The 20,237-nt window shown below is 45.2% G+C and overlaps 1 protein-coding gene across 1 annotated transcript in view; it reads left to right on the top strand.

Moving 5' to 3' along the window:
* Nucleotides 1-20,237, top strand: part of GPC1 (glypican 1) — a 246,312-nt gene that overhangs the window by 110,055 nt on the left and 116,020 nt on the right. Inside the window, exon 2 of the mRNA XM_069864878.1 lies at nt 7,769-7,927. Within this exon, the coding sequence (XP_069720979.1) occupies nt 7,769-7,927 (159 nt within the window). The remainder of the gene's footprint in view (nt 1-7,768; nt 7,928-20,237) is intronic.

Raw genomic sequence — 20,237 nt, forward strand, 5'->3', positions numbered from 1 at the left:
GCCAGCTGTGATATTGCTCAGAAATACCTGTATCTCTTCACTGTGTCGGGGTTTCACCACAATGCAATTACAGAACTAACCTGGTAGGGAGCCAACTCCACACAGCAGCCAGATTAAGTTGTCTTAGTTGGTTTAACAGTGTTAGTTTATTAAATCCTGGTAGGGGTAAACAGGTAAAGAGTGGAAAGAGCAAATAGATTATCTGCTCTTGGTTTTTCCCTTCTGTTGGTATAATCCTGGTCTGAATGATGAGCTGTGGAAACAAGCATTTCATGTTTTGCTACTGTCTCATCTTAAACGCATGCATTGCTTTAACAGAATATGCATATTCTCTAGCCATTTTTTCCAGTTTGCTGTTTTTATCACTGAAGTGGAATGTTCTGCTTGTTTTCTTTATCTGGAATGAAAAGATTAGTTCATCTGAGATAGCACACACTATCTGATCAGCCATCAGATGGTAAAGCATTAAAAAAACTGCTGACAACTGGACAAATTCAGACCTGTGCTTGAAAAGACTTCACACCCTTATTATCAGTCCCTTGAGATACCCCGCTACTCCCTCAGAAGCACCAAAGAGGAGTAGGAGTTGGTTGTGCTAGGGTCAGACCCCTCTCGCTTTGCTGAGGCCGGAAGGCAGCAGCAATTTGCATGGTGAGGTCAAAGTGGATTAAGCAGGTGAGGTGGTACCTGCATCTTCCCCACAGACCTCAGCGTGTGAGCTACGGTGGCCTTTACTGGCTGAAGTTAACCTGGGTCTTGCTGCATAGCACGTACTGAGGTCCATAGCGGTTCCTACGGAGTGCTGGTAAAGCAGACAGCTTCTCTCTGGCTTTCCTTTCCCCTCAGCTACTTTAGCTCCCAGCTACACACTGCCCCTTTGCTTCTCCTGAGACTGATTCCTATTTGAAAGTTCAGGAAAATCAGGACTTCACATGACCCCAGCACTTCCTTATGACCATATTCTGCCCTTGCTTTCTTGGCCAGCCCATACCCCCATCCCACCATGCATATCCTCAACCCGTGGTATTGCTGAGACCAGGGAGAATGTAGCTCAGTGCATTTTGATCAGTGAAGGTTTGCCATATAACACCTAGTATTCCGCCCTTCTATGACTCCCTTGACATTATTTGCAAACCAAAGCCCAATGATACTCTTAATACATAATCAGAAAATAGAAGATCTCATATTTTGCCAACAGTTTACTGCAAATAAAAGAAACGGGCTGTGCAGTGCTTAACTAACACCTGCCTTTGCAATATGGGAAAATTCCTGATTTGCACTCTCCTTAATAGAGCAGTCTGGTACCCAGTTCAGTTTGATGCTAGCAGCTACTGCAAGAGACCAGCTGTATGCCCAGACATCTTGTACAAATATTACAGGACGTAAGTGTTTGGAAGTGGCTTGCCAGCTGTTGTTCCACAGTGCATCTAAAATGAAAATGAAAAGGGCATGGGGCAGCCAGCCAGGACTGTCTCCTAGTCCAAATGTTTTTGGGGTACCTCCATTTCTTCTAGGAGATCTCTGTGACAAGGCTGAGTTTCAAAGTAGCGTAGTGGTACTAGTGCTGTGCTGGCAATTACTTAGCATGTGCTAATTCATGTTCTCTTCAAAGATACGTATTTCAAGAGAGGTGGAGGCAAGAACACCTGAAGCAGGAAAAGCTGGGAGGCATAAGGAAAGGGAATTGCTTCCATTGCACAACCTCTTTGCTCGGTATTTTTAACACCTGTACCACCTCCAGGCTTGTTTTGCCGCAGACACTCTGACAAGTTTAAAAAAAAAAAAGTAAGAAGGGGAAGCCGTGGTCTGAATTGCACTGTTTTGTCCTCAGTTCCTGTCTGTGATGCTCATTAGCTTGGATGGAATTTAGCTGTGAAGAGGCCAACAGACCGTAGTCCCTGCTGGGGGCAATAGGAGAGGACTGGAGCTCCTTGGCTGCCAGGTGCTCTAATGCTCACTGGCTGTACCTGGCCGGGGGCTGAATCCTGGCATCCCTGTCATGCTTGGAATTGGAATCTCAGCAGCATGAGACTTCAGCAAGCCTGATTGCCTGAGACGTGTCCACCCAGAAACCCCCCAGGAGAGGGTTTGGGCCTTGGGTATCCTGGTGGGGCAGGCTGGACTGAGGCAGCTGGGGGTCAGTTTTGGTCTAGGAGCATGAGATGAGGTTTTGGAGCAGTTTGCAAAGTGAGTGGGAGGAGGGTTACACATATAAGGGAAGAATCATGATGGATTTTCACAGCCTGAAATGAATTAATCTCTGGGAGCAATGATTTTGTAATAATTTGCATTTAGGTAGTCTGACATGTCCAAATAACCCCAAGCCTTCTGCAGACATTCCATCTCCAGTGTCCTGTGAGAGGGATAGAAATAGCACTATTTACATGGTTAGAGAGCCAAGGACTCTTCTCTCAGTGTTGCATTTTAAACCCCTGGCACTGCCCTTCTCTGGGTTTTGTGGCTGCAGAGTTTCATGGTGAGGTGAAATATAGCAGCAATGAATAGCTTGAGTGTTTTTCTGAACTCGGCTGAGATCCTGCTGCCTTGGTGTGTGTGCAGCTCCCGCACAGCCCAGGGCAGGCAGACCCACAACTGAGAGGAGCCCGCATGGGCCAGGGCAGTGGAGCCGGCAGGACACAGAGGGAGAAGAAGGGAGCTGAACCCCATCTCAACTCGTGTCCACGGTGGCTGCGGGCAGGGTTATTCATCCTGTGGAGGGGTCTGCTACAAAGCAGTCCCGCTCTGTCCCAAGGGGAAAGTGGTCAAGTGATTTAATATTCAGCACTCTCAAATGCAGTAATGAATTTGATAGCCAAAATGATCTGCTAACTCAGCCAGTTGAGAGGGTATTTGAAGGATGATCCAAGCCTATAGCCAAACAGTGTGATATTTTCTTGTCATGAGCCTCCTGCCTAATCCTTTCCACTCCAGGGTAGTTAATCATAAATGAGATATTTGTTCAATGCTGTTTGCATGCATGCCCTGTCTCCATTTCCAAGAGACTGTGAAGTTGATGGGTTGCATCCCACACTGACTTACCACCTCGCTCCAGACGGACCTGGACAGGCTGAAGGTGGGCCTGTGCAAACTTCATGAAGTTTAATAAGGTCAAGTGCAAGGTCCTGCACCTGCATTGGGGCAATCCCAGGCACAGATAAAGGCTGGGCAGAGAATGGGTAGAGAGCAGCCCTGAGAAGGACTTCAGGGTGTTGGTTGGAAAACTCAACATGAGCTGGTGATCTGTGCTTGCAACCCAGAAAGCCAACGGTGTCTTGGGCTGCATCCAAAGAAGTGTAACCAGCAGGGTGAGGGAGGGGATTCTGCCCCTCTTGTAAGCTCTCATGGGACCTCACCTGGAGTCCTTCATCCAGTTCTTGAGTCTTCAGCACAGGAAGGACATGGATCTGTTGGAGTGAGTCCATAGGAGACTAGGAAGATGATCCAAGGGCTGGAGCACCTTCCGCATGAGGACAGGCTGAGAGAGTTGGGCTTGTTCAGCCTGGAGAAGAGAAGGTTCTGGGGAGACCTCGTAGCAGCTTCCAGTACTGAAAGGGGCTCCAGGAAACCTGATGAGGTTGATCAGGCAGTGCAGGGACAGGACAAGGGGGAAGAGTTTTCAGCTAAAAGAGGGGAGATTTAGATGAGATACTAGGAAGAAGTGTTTTCCTGTGAGGGTGGGGAGGCCCTGGCCCAGGTTGCCCAGAGCAGTGGTGGTTCCTTGGAGGTGTTCAAGGCCAGGTTGGATGAGGCTTGGAGCACCCTGATCCAGTGGGAGGTGTCCCTGCCTATGGCAAGGGGTTGGAACCAGATGATCTTTAAGGTCCTTTCCAGCCCAGCCCAAACCATTGTATGATTCTAGGACTTTGGCAGCCTTGGCAGGAAAGCCAGGTCTTCCAGGAACATTCTGATTGAACCATCCATTTTTAGTTGCCAAAGGCTTGGACAAGTCAATAGCTTCTGAAGGGGAGCTGGGCATCCCAAAGTGCACCTGCTCTTACTTACAAATGTCTCTTAAATTGGGAGTGCTGAGGACAGTGTGGGGTGGCATTAGCTGAGCCATCCAATGCTCTTTGGGCACCTCCTGCCACTGGGAGATTGCGAATCAAGGGCTGAGGACAGATGGGTGGGTTTCAGTTACAGATTCCTTTGGGCCTGACCCAGAATTGCTCTAAGTCCCTGGGAGTGTATGTGTTATCTTTAAGGAGGTTTGGAGCAGCCCTCTGCCTGCTGCCTCTTTGGCTTCTGCTGTACTCATTTGCTTTCTGCAAAGCTCTTCCAGGGCTGGGAGGAACGTGTCAGCTGTATACAGGGGGAATTTTCTCTGACGCAGCAGTGGAGAGGGGAACACAGACTGTATCTTGCAGGCTTACTCCTCATAAAATACCTCTAGCTCTCCATGGGCATCTGCAGATCATCTCCTGCCAAGTGAACCCGGAGATATTTGTAGTGCAGCTTCAGCAAAGGCATAACAGCAAGTTAGCAAACAAATGAATTTTGAACTATAAGGAGAGCAAAAATACAGTCTAGAGGGCATTTAATTTGGAGTCAATAAAAAAAGGTTAAATTATGATAGTGAACGTTTCCAGGGTGGGTCAGGTTAAAGGGCAAAGAAAGCAAAGCATCTTTGTCGTGGTGTCAGACTGTTTGCATGCACTCAATTTGAATTACAAAGACAAATAAAACCTTTGCTTCCCACTGAGATGAAGTGCTGTGGCGCTGAGGACTATTCAAATTCCCGCAGAAAGTTGAGATAAATGTTGCTTCACAGAATCGTTTAGGGTGGAAAAGACCTTTAAGATCGTTAAGTCCAACCATAAACCTCACAGTGCCAAGACCACCACTAAACCAAACTGCTCCAAGATCAAGCATTAAAAAAAAAAATCGATATTCAGTTCACAAAGTTGTGTAAAATTAAGCAATTTTAGCTGTGAATGTGACATTTTTCTCCCCACCTCATTTCCCCTCTGTTCCGTGGTGCCGGCTGGCTGGAGGTTATTTGAAGCTCTGCTAGAACAGCAAGGTGTTGGACTGATGCCATCCTGCTGAAATGCGCTCTCCTCTTTGCCTGGGGTGGGAGAATGGAGTTTTTTGTCTGGTCATGTCATGTTTTAATTAGCATGCCTCACACTGCTGCTGCTCCTCATTGTTCTCAGGGTGCAGCACGGGGCTCTTCCTCTCCATCCCTCTTCCTCCTGGGGCCAGGCCATGTTCTTCCCCGGAGGCAATCCCCATGCTTTCCCCATGTTTTTTGTTTCTAAAGCCTGTGCAGCAGCTTTGATGAACGCGGAGGTGTCACCTTGCTGGGGCAGCTACGTTTCTCGTTTCAGGCAGATCTCCTGCTCGAATCCTGCCTGAGGGGACAGGAAACCATCACCAGCCAAGCCTTGCTTATTGGCGGCAGGCCAGGAGATGCAGTTCCCCAGGCTTTCAGCTTCTCCTGCTTTATCATGGTTTACCAAAACAGGGGATTTATACAGGTTTGTTTGTGGCTGCAAGCCCTGGTGGGTCACAGCACATGGAAAAGTGGTGAGAGTGTGTGTGCCCCTGGGTGCTGTCACGCACGGGGGCCTGGAGGACCAGAACCTCCTCTGAAACATTTTCCCTTGACTCAGAGCCAGTGGTGGTAAAGACACCCTTTGGAATCCTTTGGGATCTGTTTCCTTAGAGGCTGGACACTGGAGAGGTCTCACTTCATCCTGAAGGCACCCAGGGCAGTGTGGAAGGGTGCATAACACAGTAAAACAGCTGTCCACAAGACTTCAATCCTTGTTGGAAATCCTGTGGCAGCAGAAATTGGGTGGAAGAGGCTGGAAAAGAATAAAGTTTTTAATTTGCCATGACAGGAAACAAAACTGTGTCTTGTCAGAAAATTGTAGCTCCCTTTTTCTGCCAGTCTCTAGTATGTCAGTAAGCCTCATGATGACTTTCTTCTACAAGGGTAGCCTTACAGAAATGATCTCGGGGAATGAATTGCGAGAATCGAGTTTATGAAGGAAGGAAAGACTTAGGCAAGCACTGTAACTTCAATTGCATTTGGTATGGCAAGTGCTGAGCCACGTGATGTTTATATTTGGTTTAGTTTTTATATTGAAGCAAGTTGCTTTTCTTGTTGCTTTGGCAGCGTGGCACAGTGGTGCCTGGGTACTCACAGGGACTGGGAGGGGGTCCTGTGGGAGACAATGGGAGCCCACTGGACACACCACCCTCCCCAAAGCTCCTCTCAGCCAGGAGCACAGCACAGGCCGGGGGTTGGGAGTTACTCTCCTGCTAAGGCTGGTAAGCAGCAATTCGTGGCGCACAGACTTCTGTGTGGGTGCAAATGCAGGTGATAACCCATGTGCCAAAGGCAGGCTCAGCCCAGCGCCATGCAGAGTCACTCCTGAGCAGGGAACCAGGGGCCAGCAAAATGCAAACTCATCCTGAACGGCTTCTGCCTAAAATACATCAGCCACAGTGCACTCCTGTCAAAATTGCTCTTAGTCTTACTGGTGACAGGGCATTCGTGAGGGTAGGACACATGTCCAGTTGTAAAGCCCCTTTACTCTGAGACATTCCTTTGCTATGGGCTCTGCTGTAAATAGCTAAGGACTCCAATGGGAAACTGTGTTTGGAAGACAGGTTCAGAATTAGAAGCTGTCAAGACACATGAGATAAAACACGATTTTAAATATACGTTTCAGCTCAGCTCTGACGTTAAGACAGCAGTCCTGTAAAACTGCCAGCAAAATCTTCGGCAGTCCTAATCAAATGATGTGAAGCACGGCAACTTCTTTGTGATTGGTTTATCTCGGTGTGTACTTGGAACAAGTTGGGGGTGTTATTCTTCAGAAAAAAATAACCCTGATGTTTGATTTTATTATTATTACTGGGTAAGGAGAAACATAGGATGTGTTTGCAGGTGGGTGTTTCTTTGTTTGCGAGGATCCAAAAGCACTTAAGCAATGGTTTTTGAAATGTTGCTGAGTCTGCCTGTGTACATGCTTGCTACTTCACAGTGAGGAGATTGAGGAGGGCAGGAGGAGATGCCATGATGAAGTATTCTTCAGTTTAACTGCTGCTGCTACATCCTCTTACCTTTGCTGTGTTTCCCAAGGCTGATGAATGTTCTGCATTATCCTCTGCAAAGGGTGTATTCAGACAGTGGTTGTCATAGCAACATTTTTTTGGATGGTGGTGTCTCTTAATGGGACATAAATTTTTCATTGAAAAAATAGTAAATGGGCAGATTTCAAAACATGTGGAGGCGAATCAGTCACCCAGATTCCATTGGCATTCGTCAGGTCTCTCTCTTTTGAAAACTTCTCCCTAGCCTCACTCTCTAGTTATGGAAATGCCTTTTCAGGGTAGTTTCACTGGGAGGAGTTGATGGGGGGCAGGCATTAGAGCTGTTTGTTTCTTTCTTGACAAAGTAGTTTCAAACAGTTGTTCTAATATGCCATCTAACCAGAGACTTCCATGTCTTCTGGGATTCTAGGCAGAGCTGGATTCTAGAGCAGACTTTGAGCAGGAGGCACATCTATTTACTGTCACCTTGCCCCATGTATGAGTTTTATCTCTTTCACCTTTCCTTCCCTCACAGTCAGCAGTAAGAAAATTGGTACCTGCAGTCATACTAATGCAGGATAACTCAAATTAAGGAGTAATTGTGTAAAGCCTGATGCAGATTCAGATTATGAAGAAGCTGAAATATTTTTATACTGAGGTTGTCTGGGGTGAAATCCTTCCTTTTCCAGACCTGGCCATTCAACTACATTTTCTCTCCTTTTAGGGGAGCACCTGCGAATCTGCCCACAAGGCTATACCTGTTGCACCAGTGAGATGGAAGAGAACTTTGCAAACAAAAGCCGAAGTGAATTTGAAGCTATGATGAAAGAGACCGGACGCTTTGTGCAGATGACCCTAACAGCACAGCACAGAAGCTTTGACAGTAAGTAAAACCTGCTCAATTCCCACCCTGCTCAGGATCCAGTCACTTCTTGACTTTCCAAGCACTGTCTGGGCTGGGGACATGTGTTTGACATGCCTTCCTCTCTGTCTTGCTCCATAGTTTGTGTAAAATGTTGACCTTCAACAGAAATTGTGGTTTTGGTAGTGCTTTTGCAAGACCAAGTCATTTTGAGAACACCATTTTGGCCACTGCAGGAGGCTGGCAGACACTTGTAGAAGCAAATTGTGTACCTTGGCACCGACACAGCTTTTACAAGCATGGCGTAATCGGATCTCACCACAGCAGCATGGCATTTGAGGTAGTGATGTAAAACTTGGCACTATCCCTTGAGCTGTAAGTTAAAGAATATGGTAAAGGTGACTGGAGAGACCTCGGTGAAGTGGAGGGTTTAAGGAGACATGGACTTTTCTTGCACTTTCCACGTATATTAAAGATGAAAAGGAGGTTAGTTCACATTGAGCGCTTGTAACTTTCAGCTTCATACAAACGTCAAAAAACGTACAGCAATGAAGACATGAGCAATTGGAGACATAAGATACTGTAGACCAATGTACTCTCCAAAGTACAGCGTCCCTTCTAAGGTGCTAAGCAAAGGCTAAGGATGCCTCTCTTACTTTTATTGTTCCCTGAAAAATCTGTTTTGCAGTGCACAGTAAGCCTCAAGGTCTGAAGGCCACTGGAAATAAATGTTTTATTGGCAAAATTGAGATGACCTATGATTCACAGACTATATCCATTATCAGGTTTTGAAGAAGGTCAGACATTTAGAATCACAATCCTACTAACTTTATCAACAGTTATGGAGTTATCTTGAAAAGAATAGGAGTTGGGGAAAGAAGCTGTAATGGCCAGAAAGGTGGAACTGGAGATTTCAAACAGTAAATAATAGATCTAAAGAAATGAGCCTGACCTTCAGGGAGCCGATAACCGAGATTAAGTGCTTTTAAGCTGAATAGAAAGAAAAGGCAATGCCTCTCTGCAAAATGCATTGAAACTGTGTGGCCAGGGTTGATCACAGCAAAGGCATTCCTTTGAAAGCTCAGAATTAATTGATTTTCACCTGCCTTAAAACTTGATAACCAGGATTTTCAGAAGAGCATTGCGTTGCTGGTTGCTCAGTCTGGTGTCTGAATGGGAATTGCCTTAGTGCGTTTGCTGACCTTTGAAGTCCAGCTCTTCGCAGGGGTTAATGCAGAACATTCATCAGCCTTGGCACCTTCTCTCTACTGCCCACTGCAGTGTTGGCTGGTATAGAGATTTGGTTTTGCTACAGACACTCAAAAGAACATAGTTCTACATCCATCCTGTAAGGGTGCAATATTTGATGGAAACTTTAAGGGTTATGTTCATGAGCAGAATTGCCGAGTGAAGAGCTGGTTTAGTATGAGTGTTCTGTTTTGGTGGATTGATAATAATAACGATGAGAATAATAGTAAGCAAAATCAAGCATATGAAAGCGGGATGCTTGTGTTCAGTCTTGGGCCCCTCACTACAAGAAGGACATTGAGGGGCTAGAGCATGTTCAGAGAAGGGGAGCAGAGCTGGGGGAGGGCCTGGAGAGCAAGGGTTCTGAGAGGCAGCTGGGGGAACTGGGGTTGTTTAGCATGGAGAAGAGGAAGCTGAGGGGAGACCTTATCACTGCCTACAACTGCCTGAAAGGAGGTTGTAGAGAGGTGGGTGTTGGTCTCTTCGCCCAAGTGACAGGTGATAGGATGAGAGGGTATGGCTTCAAGTTGTGCCAGGGGAGGTTTAGATTAGATATCAGGAAAAATTTCTTCACCAAAAGGGCTCCCAGGCTCTGGCAGAGGCTGTCCAGGGAGGTGGTGAAGTCCCCTTCCCTAGAGGTGTTTAAAAGACAGGTAGGTGGGGTGCTCAGGGATCTGGTTTAGTAGTGGATGGGTACAGTTGGACTCGGTGATCTCAAAGATCTTTTCCAACCAAACAAAGTAAGTGTTCAATAAGCAACATATTACTTTAACAGACCATAATACACAGATCATTGGTGTTTTGCAGTGGGAATAATCTCGTTCGAGCCCACAAGGCCAAAAAGTTGTCTCCTGCTCCCATTATACCTTTTTAGTTTGCTTAACTACCCTTGCAGTCAAGATAGAGTTTATCATTTATGCAAGACATGATTTAAAAAAAAAAATAGTCATCAACATACTGTGGCTGAGTTTCAAGCATGACTTTACCTATCAGCAGATGATTTTCTTTTCTTTAGCTACTGCTTAGTTGGTTTAAAATTGAGGGAATTCTGGTGATGGGGAAAATGGAATCACTTCGGCTGCTGAAAAAATGCGGTAGATACCACCCTATCTTCTTGTTCATGTTATTAATGTCACAGTTAACAAGACTTTTTGCAGGTAGTGCTGTTTTGAGCTATTCAATAAAAGTTTTGTAATATCAGATAGATGAGTTCTAGTCTTTCTGGTACTGGATGCCTGCTTTTGCTGGATTTTCTTAGCAGCAGCTTAGAGTGCAGAGTCTGGGGTTGCAGAGGTGTCAATGCACAGCTTGTTTTCATATTAGTGGTTTCATTTGGCCTTAGGACATGTAGTGGGCGAGGCTGCACAGGATGGGTATGTCCAACCCTTTCTCATAGCATTTGCAACCTGGAGATCAGATTATTCATATATTCTATGCTAGCACGTGGAACACATTGAACTTTAGGCCTGGAGCTGTCTTTTTTAGATTCATCACAGCAATCTCGCTTCTGTAATCTCACCACTGATCATAGCAATAGTCTCAACTTGTCAATTGCCCTGAAGCTCTAGCTAGAAAATAGCAAGGCTACAGCAATCTGCCTCTGAAACATTATAATATTCTCCATGCTAGTGTTTTGGAGAATAATTCATGCTTGCAGGTTGTGGTTTGTAAAGCCCTAGATTGTCAGAGTGCTTCTATTCCGAGCTATGGCTTTGTCCCGTTGCAAGGAATTCTAATCTGTTGTTTCAGTCTCATTGGCTGCTGTTGGGGCATACACTTTGTGGCCAAGAGCAGAGCGTCCTTTCTTTCATACCCAGTATTTCTAGAGAAAATACACATATGAAATGCAGATGACATATGAAAAGTATAGCCATGTATCAAAAGTGATAAATGTAGAAGAGGATCCTGTGTTGTGAGTGCTCTCTCTGCATAGCTTAGGGCACGTGCCTTCTGGGATGCCCTTCCTCCAGGATCTGCCAGGGCTAAATTTAAACTTCATCAGCCTACAGCATTGCCTAGCTGCTTACTAGTGCATTTGTTGTTTTGCTTTAGTTTACTGTAATTAGCAGGATTGGGGGACATTAGATTTGAGCTACATATGCAGTCGTTGGCTTGCCATGAACCTTTAAGCTGTAAGGGGAGTAATTTACTCTACAACTGATTGATTTTCATTAAAAAAAAAAAGACTGTGAGTGATGGGAGCATATGCTTTTGGTAAGTGAGTGTTAGGGAGAACATCGAAGTCAGGGTAGTGGCATTTCATCAGCAAGATTATGTGCACAAATTCTTCATTGGTTCTGTTGTCCCGGGGCTCTCCATCAGGCAGGGAGCAGGGAGTAGTTAACTGAGTGGACAGCCTGTGATGGGGACCTGCTGGAGACTGCGAGGATGGTTTCAGTTAGAATTTATTTGCCTGGAAAACTGCACATAATTTTTACTTTGAAAGTAAAACATGAATGCAAACAAGGCTGAGTCTTGGAGGGAGCTGGGACAGTCTCTGTTGAGACTGATGCTAAATATTGTTTTAAAGATACCAAATTTATACATGCCTCAGAGATTTTAATTGCAGAATGTGCTTGTTTTCAAACTGGTATCATCTCAGTGGATGGGAAATTTTAGCTATTTATTATTATATAATAAAATACTTCAGCAAGGAACTTGGTTCAAGCAGATAGTTTCAAGAATTGGGTGAGAACTGCTTGTTGCCCCCTCTACCGGCTGCAGAACAGGAGTCAGCCAGCAAGGTGCTCTGGTTCTTGAACTGTGCCGAGAGCAAGTTAAAAGTATCCTTGGGAAAAGGAGCTTTTTTTGGTATCTCACACTAATGTATGTAGTTGGGGCAGAGGGTCGTGGGACTTCTCAGCTCCCGTCCTTCCCAGTGAAACACTTGTGCTTCCATCATCTGTTACAGAAGTGAGCCTGGAAAACACTCTGGACCATGCAGGAAATGCCAGAGGAGTGGTCTGTGATGCCTGGTCAGAGCAGTCCTGTTCAAAACCAGCACAGCCCGAGGTGGCGGTGCAGGCTGGAGCTGCATGGCTGGTGCTGCATGGCTGGCAGAGGGGGTGGAAAGAGGAGAGCAAGAGCAAGCAGTGCTTAGAGTGACAGCAAGGGGATGCAAAGAACAAGGCTGTTTTTCTAGTCTTGATGAAAGCTCACTTGTTCAGAGCCTAATCCTTGTCTGTCTCTCTCTTTTCTCCCTTTTCCCCCACTTAAATCACTTTTAATAACACTATAATGTTGTGCCAATCTTTCCTTTCCAGTCGTTTTGGTACACTTAGCAAGTGCTCCCAGTGTGACTGCTGACCTTTAGCTCTGCGCCGGAAAATCTGTCCTTTCAGAATTGTTTCATGTTTTCAGGAAATATCAACAAGCTGAACTAAAAATCTTGGCTTAGATTCCACACTGCACAGTCTAAAAATTATTTGTAGCATTCATAAATTCTGCAGTTTTTAAGCTGTGGCAATCAAATGAAGATTAAAAATTACGTATTTTATAGATGGCCATGTATTGGAAAGCGCATAGAATCACAGAATGATTTGTGTTGGAAGGGACCTCAAAGCCCATCCAGGCCCACCCCTCTGTCACAAGCAGGGATACCTTCCACTGGATCAGGTTGCTCCAAGCCCCATCCAACCTGGCCTTGAACACCTCCAGAGGCAGGGCAGCCACAACTTCTCTGGGCAACCTGGGACAGTGCCTCATCACCCTCACAGGACAGCATTTCTTCCTAATATCTCATCTAAATCTCTCCTCTTTCAGCTTAAAACTGTTCCCCCTCATCCTGTCCTGCACTGCCTAATCAAGAGCCCCTCCCCAGCTTTCCTGTAGGGAAAGCTGATGTCTGGCAAAAGCTTTAATAATGTCCATTGCTAGTAGCTGGAAAACACATATACTGAAACCCAAACCATGCAAATAATTAACGGTATTTGAGAGTTAGTTCTAGACAGTTACACATTTCTTATGAGGATGAATCATTGGTTTAAATGTTACAAGGTAGGGAATGACCTCAGAAGTGTTACACACTGATGGTTGAAATTTGAGAGATTTCTAAAGGCCTCTTGTTTAAAATTCAACCAAATATGTTTTTGTCAGAGCAACAGACTCATTTAATCCATAGTACCTAGGATTTCAGCCCTTGAAAGGACAGTTTTGGGAGAGTAGAGTATATACATATATTTATTTTCATATGTCATGGATGCTTAAGGAACCCGATTAGGAGGCTGTAGAGTAAGGCCAGCAGGCTGTCTTTAAACCTGGAATACAAAATCCAGACCTGACTCTGAATTCTGTGAGTGTTTGCTTAATTGATGATAACATGGACCAAGGCCTGCCCACCTGACGTTTTAAGGTATCTGAATTTGGTAGCCCATGCACGGAAGGGTGTGTTCTGAGAGATGTGGGTCTACTCTGTGCATAAAATAATTGACATAAGACCAAAACAATAATTTCCTAGGCCACAGAGACTGCAGTGCCTGTGTCCTCAGGTGCATTGATCTGACATGACGGCTCCACACTTCCAGCATCCTCATGCCACCGCACTTGGCTGTGGGTGCTTTGTGGAGGCATTGCACAATTTGGGTTTGGTGAGGTGCTGTCTAAACAATACTGTGTTTAGAAATCTTCCAGGGGCGAGTTATGCCTCAAAATAAGGAAATCACAGAATAGTGGGGGTTGGCCAGAACCTCTGGAGGTCATCTAGTCCAACACCCGTTCTAAAGGAGGTTGACCTACAGCACGTTGCACAGAAAGGCTGCTGTGTTTGGAAACTAATTCCTTTGTTTCAAAGGCTGTGGAAAGGAGCACTTCTGGAGTCAGCAGTGTCCCTCTGGCAGTCCCAGACTCTGTTCAATGAGCTGGCTGCCTCCTGTGCCCCCTAGCATTGGCACCAGCTGCTCCCTGGAGCCAAGCATTTGGGTTTGGACTGTAAGTATAATGCTTCTGATCCCGAAGCCCTTAATTAGCTGACAGTATTCTTTTTTGTGGTAACTCCCCACGCTCCTGAAATTGTGGTGTGCGGCCTCAGCCAATGGCCATTGGCTCAGCTCTGCAGGAGAGCGCTGACTTCTGGGGCATCCTGTGGCAGATGGGAGATGGCAGCGGATCCCAGCACCCTGTGGTTCAGCCGTAGGTTCAGCCGTCCCTCCAACTGTGGAATGGGGCATGGGGATGATTTCTACAGATCACCTGATGTTTGCCTTTCCAAACATCAGTCTTGCGTTGGCCTTCTGCGTTGGCCTGCTGGTCTCATAACTGAACATCTAATATCAAGCAGGGCCTATGCACACGCTTTTTTCCAGACTGAAAATTATAAGTGTACCTAAAACACTTTGGCTCCCAAACAAAAATAGGAGAGTCATGGAAACTGAAGAAGAGGAGGGAATTAACAGAAGGAAGGTGTTTGAGATAATCAGGAAGGTTAATGATCATTTTTCCTAGTGAGATGACAAAGAAACAGGAGGAGAGGAAACCCAGCAGTCAATCAAGTCTGCTAAATAAGTGTTCATCACTGGCACTGTGTTTCTCTGACAGGCTGGGGTAACCTGTTTGGCAAAATTGCACTACTCCAGGCATTGTTAATTGTTCTGTGCCCCCTCCTGCATGGTGGTTGGGCAGCATCATTCAGAAGAAGCCCAGTTCTCTCCCAGCTTTGTCTCTAGAACTCTTTATCTTAGAAGAGGGGCTATCAAAGACAATTCCTTTGGACTTACTTCACTTGGAGCTGGCTTTGGGAGGAGGCAGAAAGTGAGAGAACGTCTTTAAACCTGCAAATAAAAAAAGCAGGGTCCCCAGTCAGATCTAGGATGAAGAAACAAATAAGGGTGTTCCCTTGGTGGCCTCCTTAGGAGGAAGGCAGCAAGCACCCACACTCATCTCCTTCCTTGTTTCCCCCAAGGATCCACCTTAAGAAACCCCAGCACAAGGCAGGATTGTTGTTAGTCTGGCTGTCACTCCCTTGTAATTATTCTCTGCAGAAAGAAGATACTTTCATGTGTGGTGCTGAGCATCTCCTTATGTATTTATGTTTGCCTGGAATGGGGTGTAGCATCTACCAAGTCACATTCCTGGGCTCAGCAAGATTAATCCTGACACTTAGGTGCCTCAGGGGAGCAAATGCTTAGGCTCACCTATAAGAGCTTCAGCACCTGAAGTTTTGTCTCCTTTTCCAGCCACTTCTCTTCACATTGAATCTGGGAGGCTCCATTGTGTGCTGCAGGGTATATTGCAGTGTATGTGCAGCACTTTGCTTGACAGATGGCATAGGCACAATATTCTCTTCTATAGAAAGAAAAGAGAACAAAACAAGACAATGGTGGTGGCTGGTATGACAGTACTGCACTGGGGTGCCTCCTGCGAGGGCTCACACACCCCAAAAAAACAAGCTGCTTCATCCCTGCAGAAGTCAGATTAAGTAGAAAAGGTAGATCAAGAATCTTGGTTTCGGCGGCTGTCACCATGTTTTGTCACACACTCAGAAAAAGCTGCCTCTGAGTGCTCAGAGAACAGTGAAATGTGCATCTGCTTGGGAACTTAAAAGGAAGCATCTGCTCTTCTGAGATAGTGGATGATGCAGGCGTATTTTGCAAGAAATTAGTGATGTCCAGATAGTCATTTCAGAATAAAGTGTTGGCAGAGTTTATTTTAAGGTTCAAGAACCGATGCACGAATCTCTTTGAAAACCTCTGATTTCACAGAGTAAGCAGCTGGGCTTTTATTACAATCACTGGATGAGGCCTTCAGCAACCGAAGCAGCATTACACTCAAGTGGCCAGGTGGAGGTCAGAGCAGTGAAACGGGAGGTGAACAACTGAGTTTTCTGGTGTGGCTCTGCAGAAAAGCCCATGTTTTGAACCTGTTTACGCTCAGCCATCTTCCAGCTCGTTTACTGGTTTCCACTGGTTTTCATCCTTAAGATCTCTGATTCTCAGTGTTTCTCATAAGAGGAAAATTCTAGGGTTTCCTGGACTCTTACTGCAAAGAGATATAGAGGCTCTGAATGACCTGTTGACTTGGTAATTCTCCCCTAGCTTGGCATTTACCAAGAATCATGTCTCTGTTCTTAAGTGCTGTGGTTGTTTGGGAGCATCAAGGGCTCTGGAGGAAATTTACTGTCTCTGCTTCCATATAAGCATGCACAATACACTTGAAGACATGATACTGAAATATGTTGCATGTCCTGACATAGGAGATGGTGTTAATTTGAATAATTCAAGATGTCTGTTCTGATCTGAGATGCTAGAAGTACTTTGTTCTCTCTAACCAGACATGCTTGCAGCAAACTGTTGATTCTGCTTTATTAGTTGTTGGCATTGAAGTAGCACATCCATAGAGCCAAGAAACTTCTCATTACTGTAATGCACTGCAGGGCATCATGTCTGACTGAGACTCAACCTATGTTCCAAGGACTTTGTTTAAAACCAAAAAACCAGGGAAAAAAAATACGTTTGGATGAGTGGGGTATGGAAGTAAGAGATGAGTAGATGGTGATACCATAGATTTGTGCTACACGTCGTGACACAGCCCAAATGCCTTGGCTTTGGTTAAGGTGCAGGAGTTCCCAAAGTTCCTTTGCTTCACATGGTGATTGTCATATAAAAAAGCAAAAGACATGTCATCCCATGTCTCACAGGGTTTTATAAACCAAGACCTTTCCATACATTTGTTCTCAGCACCCCCTACCTACAAGGGAATAGACACAGTCTCTAAAGGCTCCTTGGGGCACTGGTTTGAGTGTCTTTTTGTGTAAAGCCTCTTCCAAAGTGGGAGTAATGATCAAAACCAGGAAGGAGACCCACAAACAACTTGTATAAATGGGGGCAGAGGTTTTTGGCATGTGGTAGCCGGTATGATTAGGGTAGTTGGGCTGATATTTAGAGTGTAGCAAGAGTGCCGCTGGTACCAATGGGAGCTTGAAGGTGCTCTGTGCCTATGGAAGCTTGGCTGAAAATTGATCTGTCTACAGGGAGAGACAAAGTTAATCCCGCTTTGAAGTAGGAAAAGACTGAATGCCTTCAATGGTGAGCATTTCACCTTTCAGCGTGCCGTGGATGCTTAAGGATGCTTCACTTCTCTCTCCTTTCCAATTATCATTTAAAATCCTCCATTTGGGCCAACACAACTTCCTTAATTTAAAAGCCCAGTAAACATGGTGTAATATCTGCAGAGCTTTTTCCAGTGCCTCACTTCCCTTCCAGACTATGTTGGGATGTTTTGGTTCTATTTATCATATTTTCTGAAATTAGCCAAGTTAGATACAAAGAAAACCCTTGTTTTCCCCAGCTACTTCTGAAGAAACTGGGTAGTGTTAAGTCATTTTCATTAAACCTGTAGATTTGATCAAAACACAAGTAAGCTGGCTTTGTATCACTGTAAAGAGAAACAGAAATCAGTAAACCCAGATTCCATAGGATCTGATTCTGCAAAGCAGAGTCCAGCATCAGGTGCTTTGAGTCAGTGGAGCCAGGGAAAGGACACATTATGAATTTTTCTGTAGCTGCATTGCCTTCTGTAGGAGAGGATGCATAAAAATGCTAGTAAAGATTTCTCTTTAGTAATATTCCTCCTAAATCCACTGGTGTCCCAGCAGAATCTATGTTGCTTAATGTTGATTCCTGCTGAACAAGGGGGTGACATGGCACACGCTTCACCCTAAGGCCAGCATGAAAGCAGCTCATACAAGAGCCATTATAGGAAAACAATGAAGCTACATTCATTAGTAGAGAAAGGAAATAAGGATTCAGTTTTCCCCTCTGAGTCAGCTTTTTATTGATTATCTAGCTTTATTTTTGCATGTAATGCTGAAGCTGTTGTCTCCGTTTGTTGTAGCTACATCTCCAAGAGGGATACATACATTTCCATGTTGATCACTGCACCCGCTGCTTAAAACAACAACCATAATATGTTTCCCAGGCTCAAACAGTGAAAGCTGCCAAATGATAGTCTGAAACAAAATTAAACAAAATAGGAAAAATTGCCCTAAAGAGAGCCTTGAAAATTGTTTGGATTTTCATTCTTACGTGAAGAATGAGGGGGGTGATTTTTTTTCACAGCAGTACGATCAAGAGCATGATTTCATTAAAACTCAGGTGTCTTGGAGGTGCTAATTAAGGGAGAGGGTCAAATGTGTAAAGAAATATATATTTATGCATGTGCATGTGTAGACAGGTGTGTGTATTTAAGATGAAATAGAGCAAGCCCCCGCTTCAGGAATTGCTGTATTCTTTATAGGTGTTGTTTACTGGGAATGAATATTCTAGTAAATTTGCATGTCAAAAGGTAATCACCTTGTTAATTTGACCTGGGAATGCCACACATATCTAGTTAAATGTGAATGCTAAATTGTGATCTCCAACTGTTCAGAAGTGAATCATAGAATCATAGAATGGTTTGGATTGGAAGGGACCTTAAAGCCCATCCAGTTCCACCCCCTGCCACGGGCAGAGGCGCCTCCCACTGGACTGGGCTGCTCAAAGCCCCATTCAACCTGGCCTTGAACACCTCCAGGGATGGGGCAGCCACAACTTCTCTAGGTAACACATGCCAGGGCCTCATCACCCTTATAGTAAAGAATTTCTTCCTAATGTCTTAATATAAATCTTGCCCCCTTCCAATTTAAAGCTATTCTTCCTTGTCCTATTGCTCTATGCCCTTGTAAAAAGTCCCTCCTCAACTTTCTTGTAGGCCCCTTTCAGTACTAGAACCTCCTCTAAGGTCTCCCAGGAGCCTTCTCTTCTCCAGGCTGAACAAGTTGACTCAGTCTGTCCTTATAGCAGAAGACCATCTTTGTGGCCCTCCTCTGGACCCATTCCAAGAGCTCCATATCCTTCTTATCTTGGGGATTCCAGAACTGGACACAAGACTCCAGGTGGGGTCTCAAGAGAGTGAAGTAGAGGGGGAGAATCTCCTCCCTCGCCCTGCTGGCCACGCGTCTTTTGATGCAGTCCAGGACACAGCTGGCCTTCTGGACTGCAAGCGCACATTGGCAGCTCATGTGGAGCTTCTCATCAATCAGCCCCCAAGTTCTTTTCCACAGGTCTGCTCTCACTCATGTCTTCGCCTGTCCTGTACTGAAACCATGGATTGCCCCAACCTGAGTGCAGGAACTTGCACTTGCCCTTGTTGACCCTCATGAAGTTCACACAGCCCCACTTCTCCAGCCTGTCCAGGTCCTTCTGGATGACATCCTGTCCTTCCATTGTGGCAGCTGCACCACTCAGCTTGGTGTCATCTGCAAACTTGCTGAGGATGCCCTCAATCTCACTGTTTATATAAAAATATTAAACAGCATGAAAGAGAAAGCAGATAGAAAAAGAAGACCAGCTATGCCATGAATAATGAGGGCTTTGATATTGGGGTTTGGATTTTACTTCTCATAGTATTTTGAAAGTCATACACTACTGAACACCCCAGTGGTGACTTTCTCTGCGCTGCATGTCCCAAGCTGCATGTCAATGATAAAAATAAATAAACCCAACACCCTCAACGTCCTCTCCCTGAAAGCCCAAGACAACTGCAAGCTGGGGATCAAGCTGGCAGTTAACCAAGGCTCTTGAAAATACTGTTTGTTACAATTTAAGATTAGTGTTGAATCTGGATTCAGCTTTTAACACACTGGAGATAATTGAGCGGCTTCCTACATCCCCAGCAGTGTAACGATTCACTGGTAAAATGCAGCCTTTGTTTTAATGCTGCTAAAAATGAAGAAATTGGTCCTCAAGGACTAATGAAAGCAAATAAAAGTATTGCGCAGCAGCATGTAGTAAACTTGTTGTGAGGGAAATGTCTAGAATTTACTTCCCCGGGAGCAGGATTTTGTCTCTTGTCTGGTGTACGTGTCCATGCCTGCCACTCTGCTCCTGCCATCCCATTAGGAAAAGCAAGGGCTTAGTTGGAAATATCGAAGAATACTCTATAGCCATGATTTGTTTGCTTTGTGCTTTATTTGTGACATGCGAGGGCAGAAGTAGAACATCTTGTTTGCCTTGGTTCACTGTAAATCAAGGACTTGCCTTTATCTTTGCTCTCTAAATTTGGCTCGCAGTTAATAATGTTAGAGAGGCAGCGTTCCTTCTCCTCCAGTGCT

Source organism: Phaenicophaeus curvirostris, chromosome 10 (assembly GCF_032191515.1).
Source record: "Phaenicophaeus curvirostris isolate KB17595 chromosome 10, BPBGC_Pcur_1.0, whole genome shotgun sequence".
Taxonomy (NCBI): domain Eukaryota; kingdom Metazoa; phylum Chordata; class Aves; order Cuculiformes; family Cuculidae; genus Phaenicophaeus; species Phaenicophaeus curvirostris.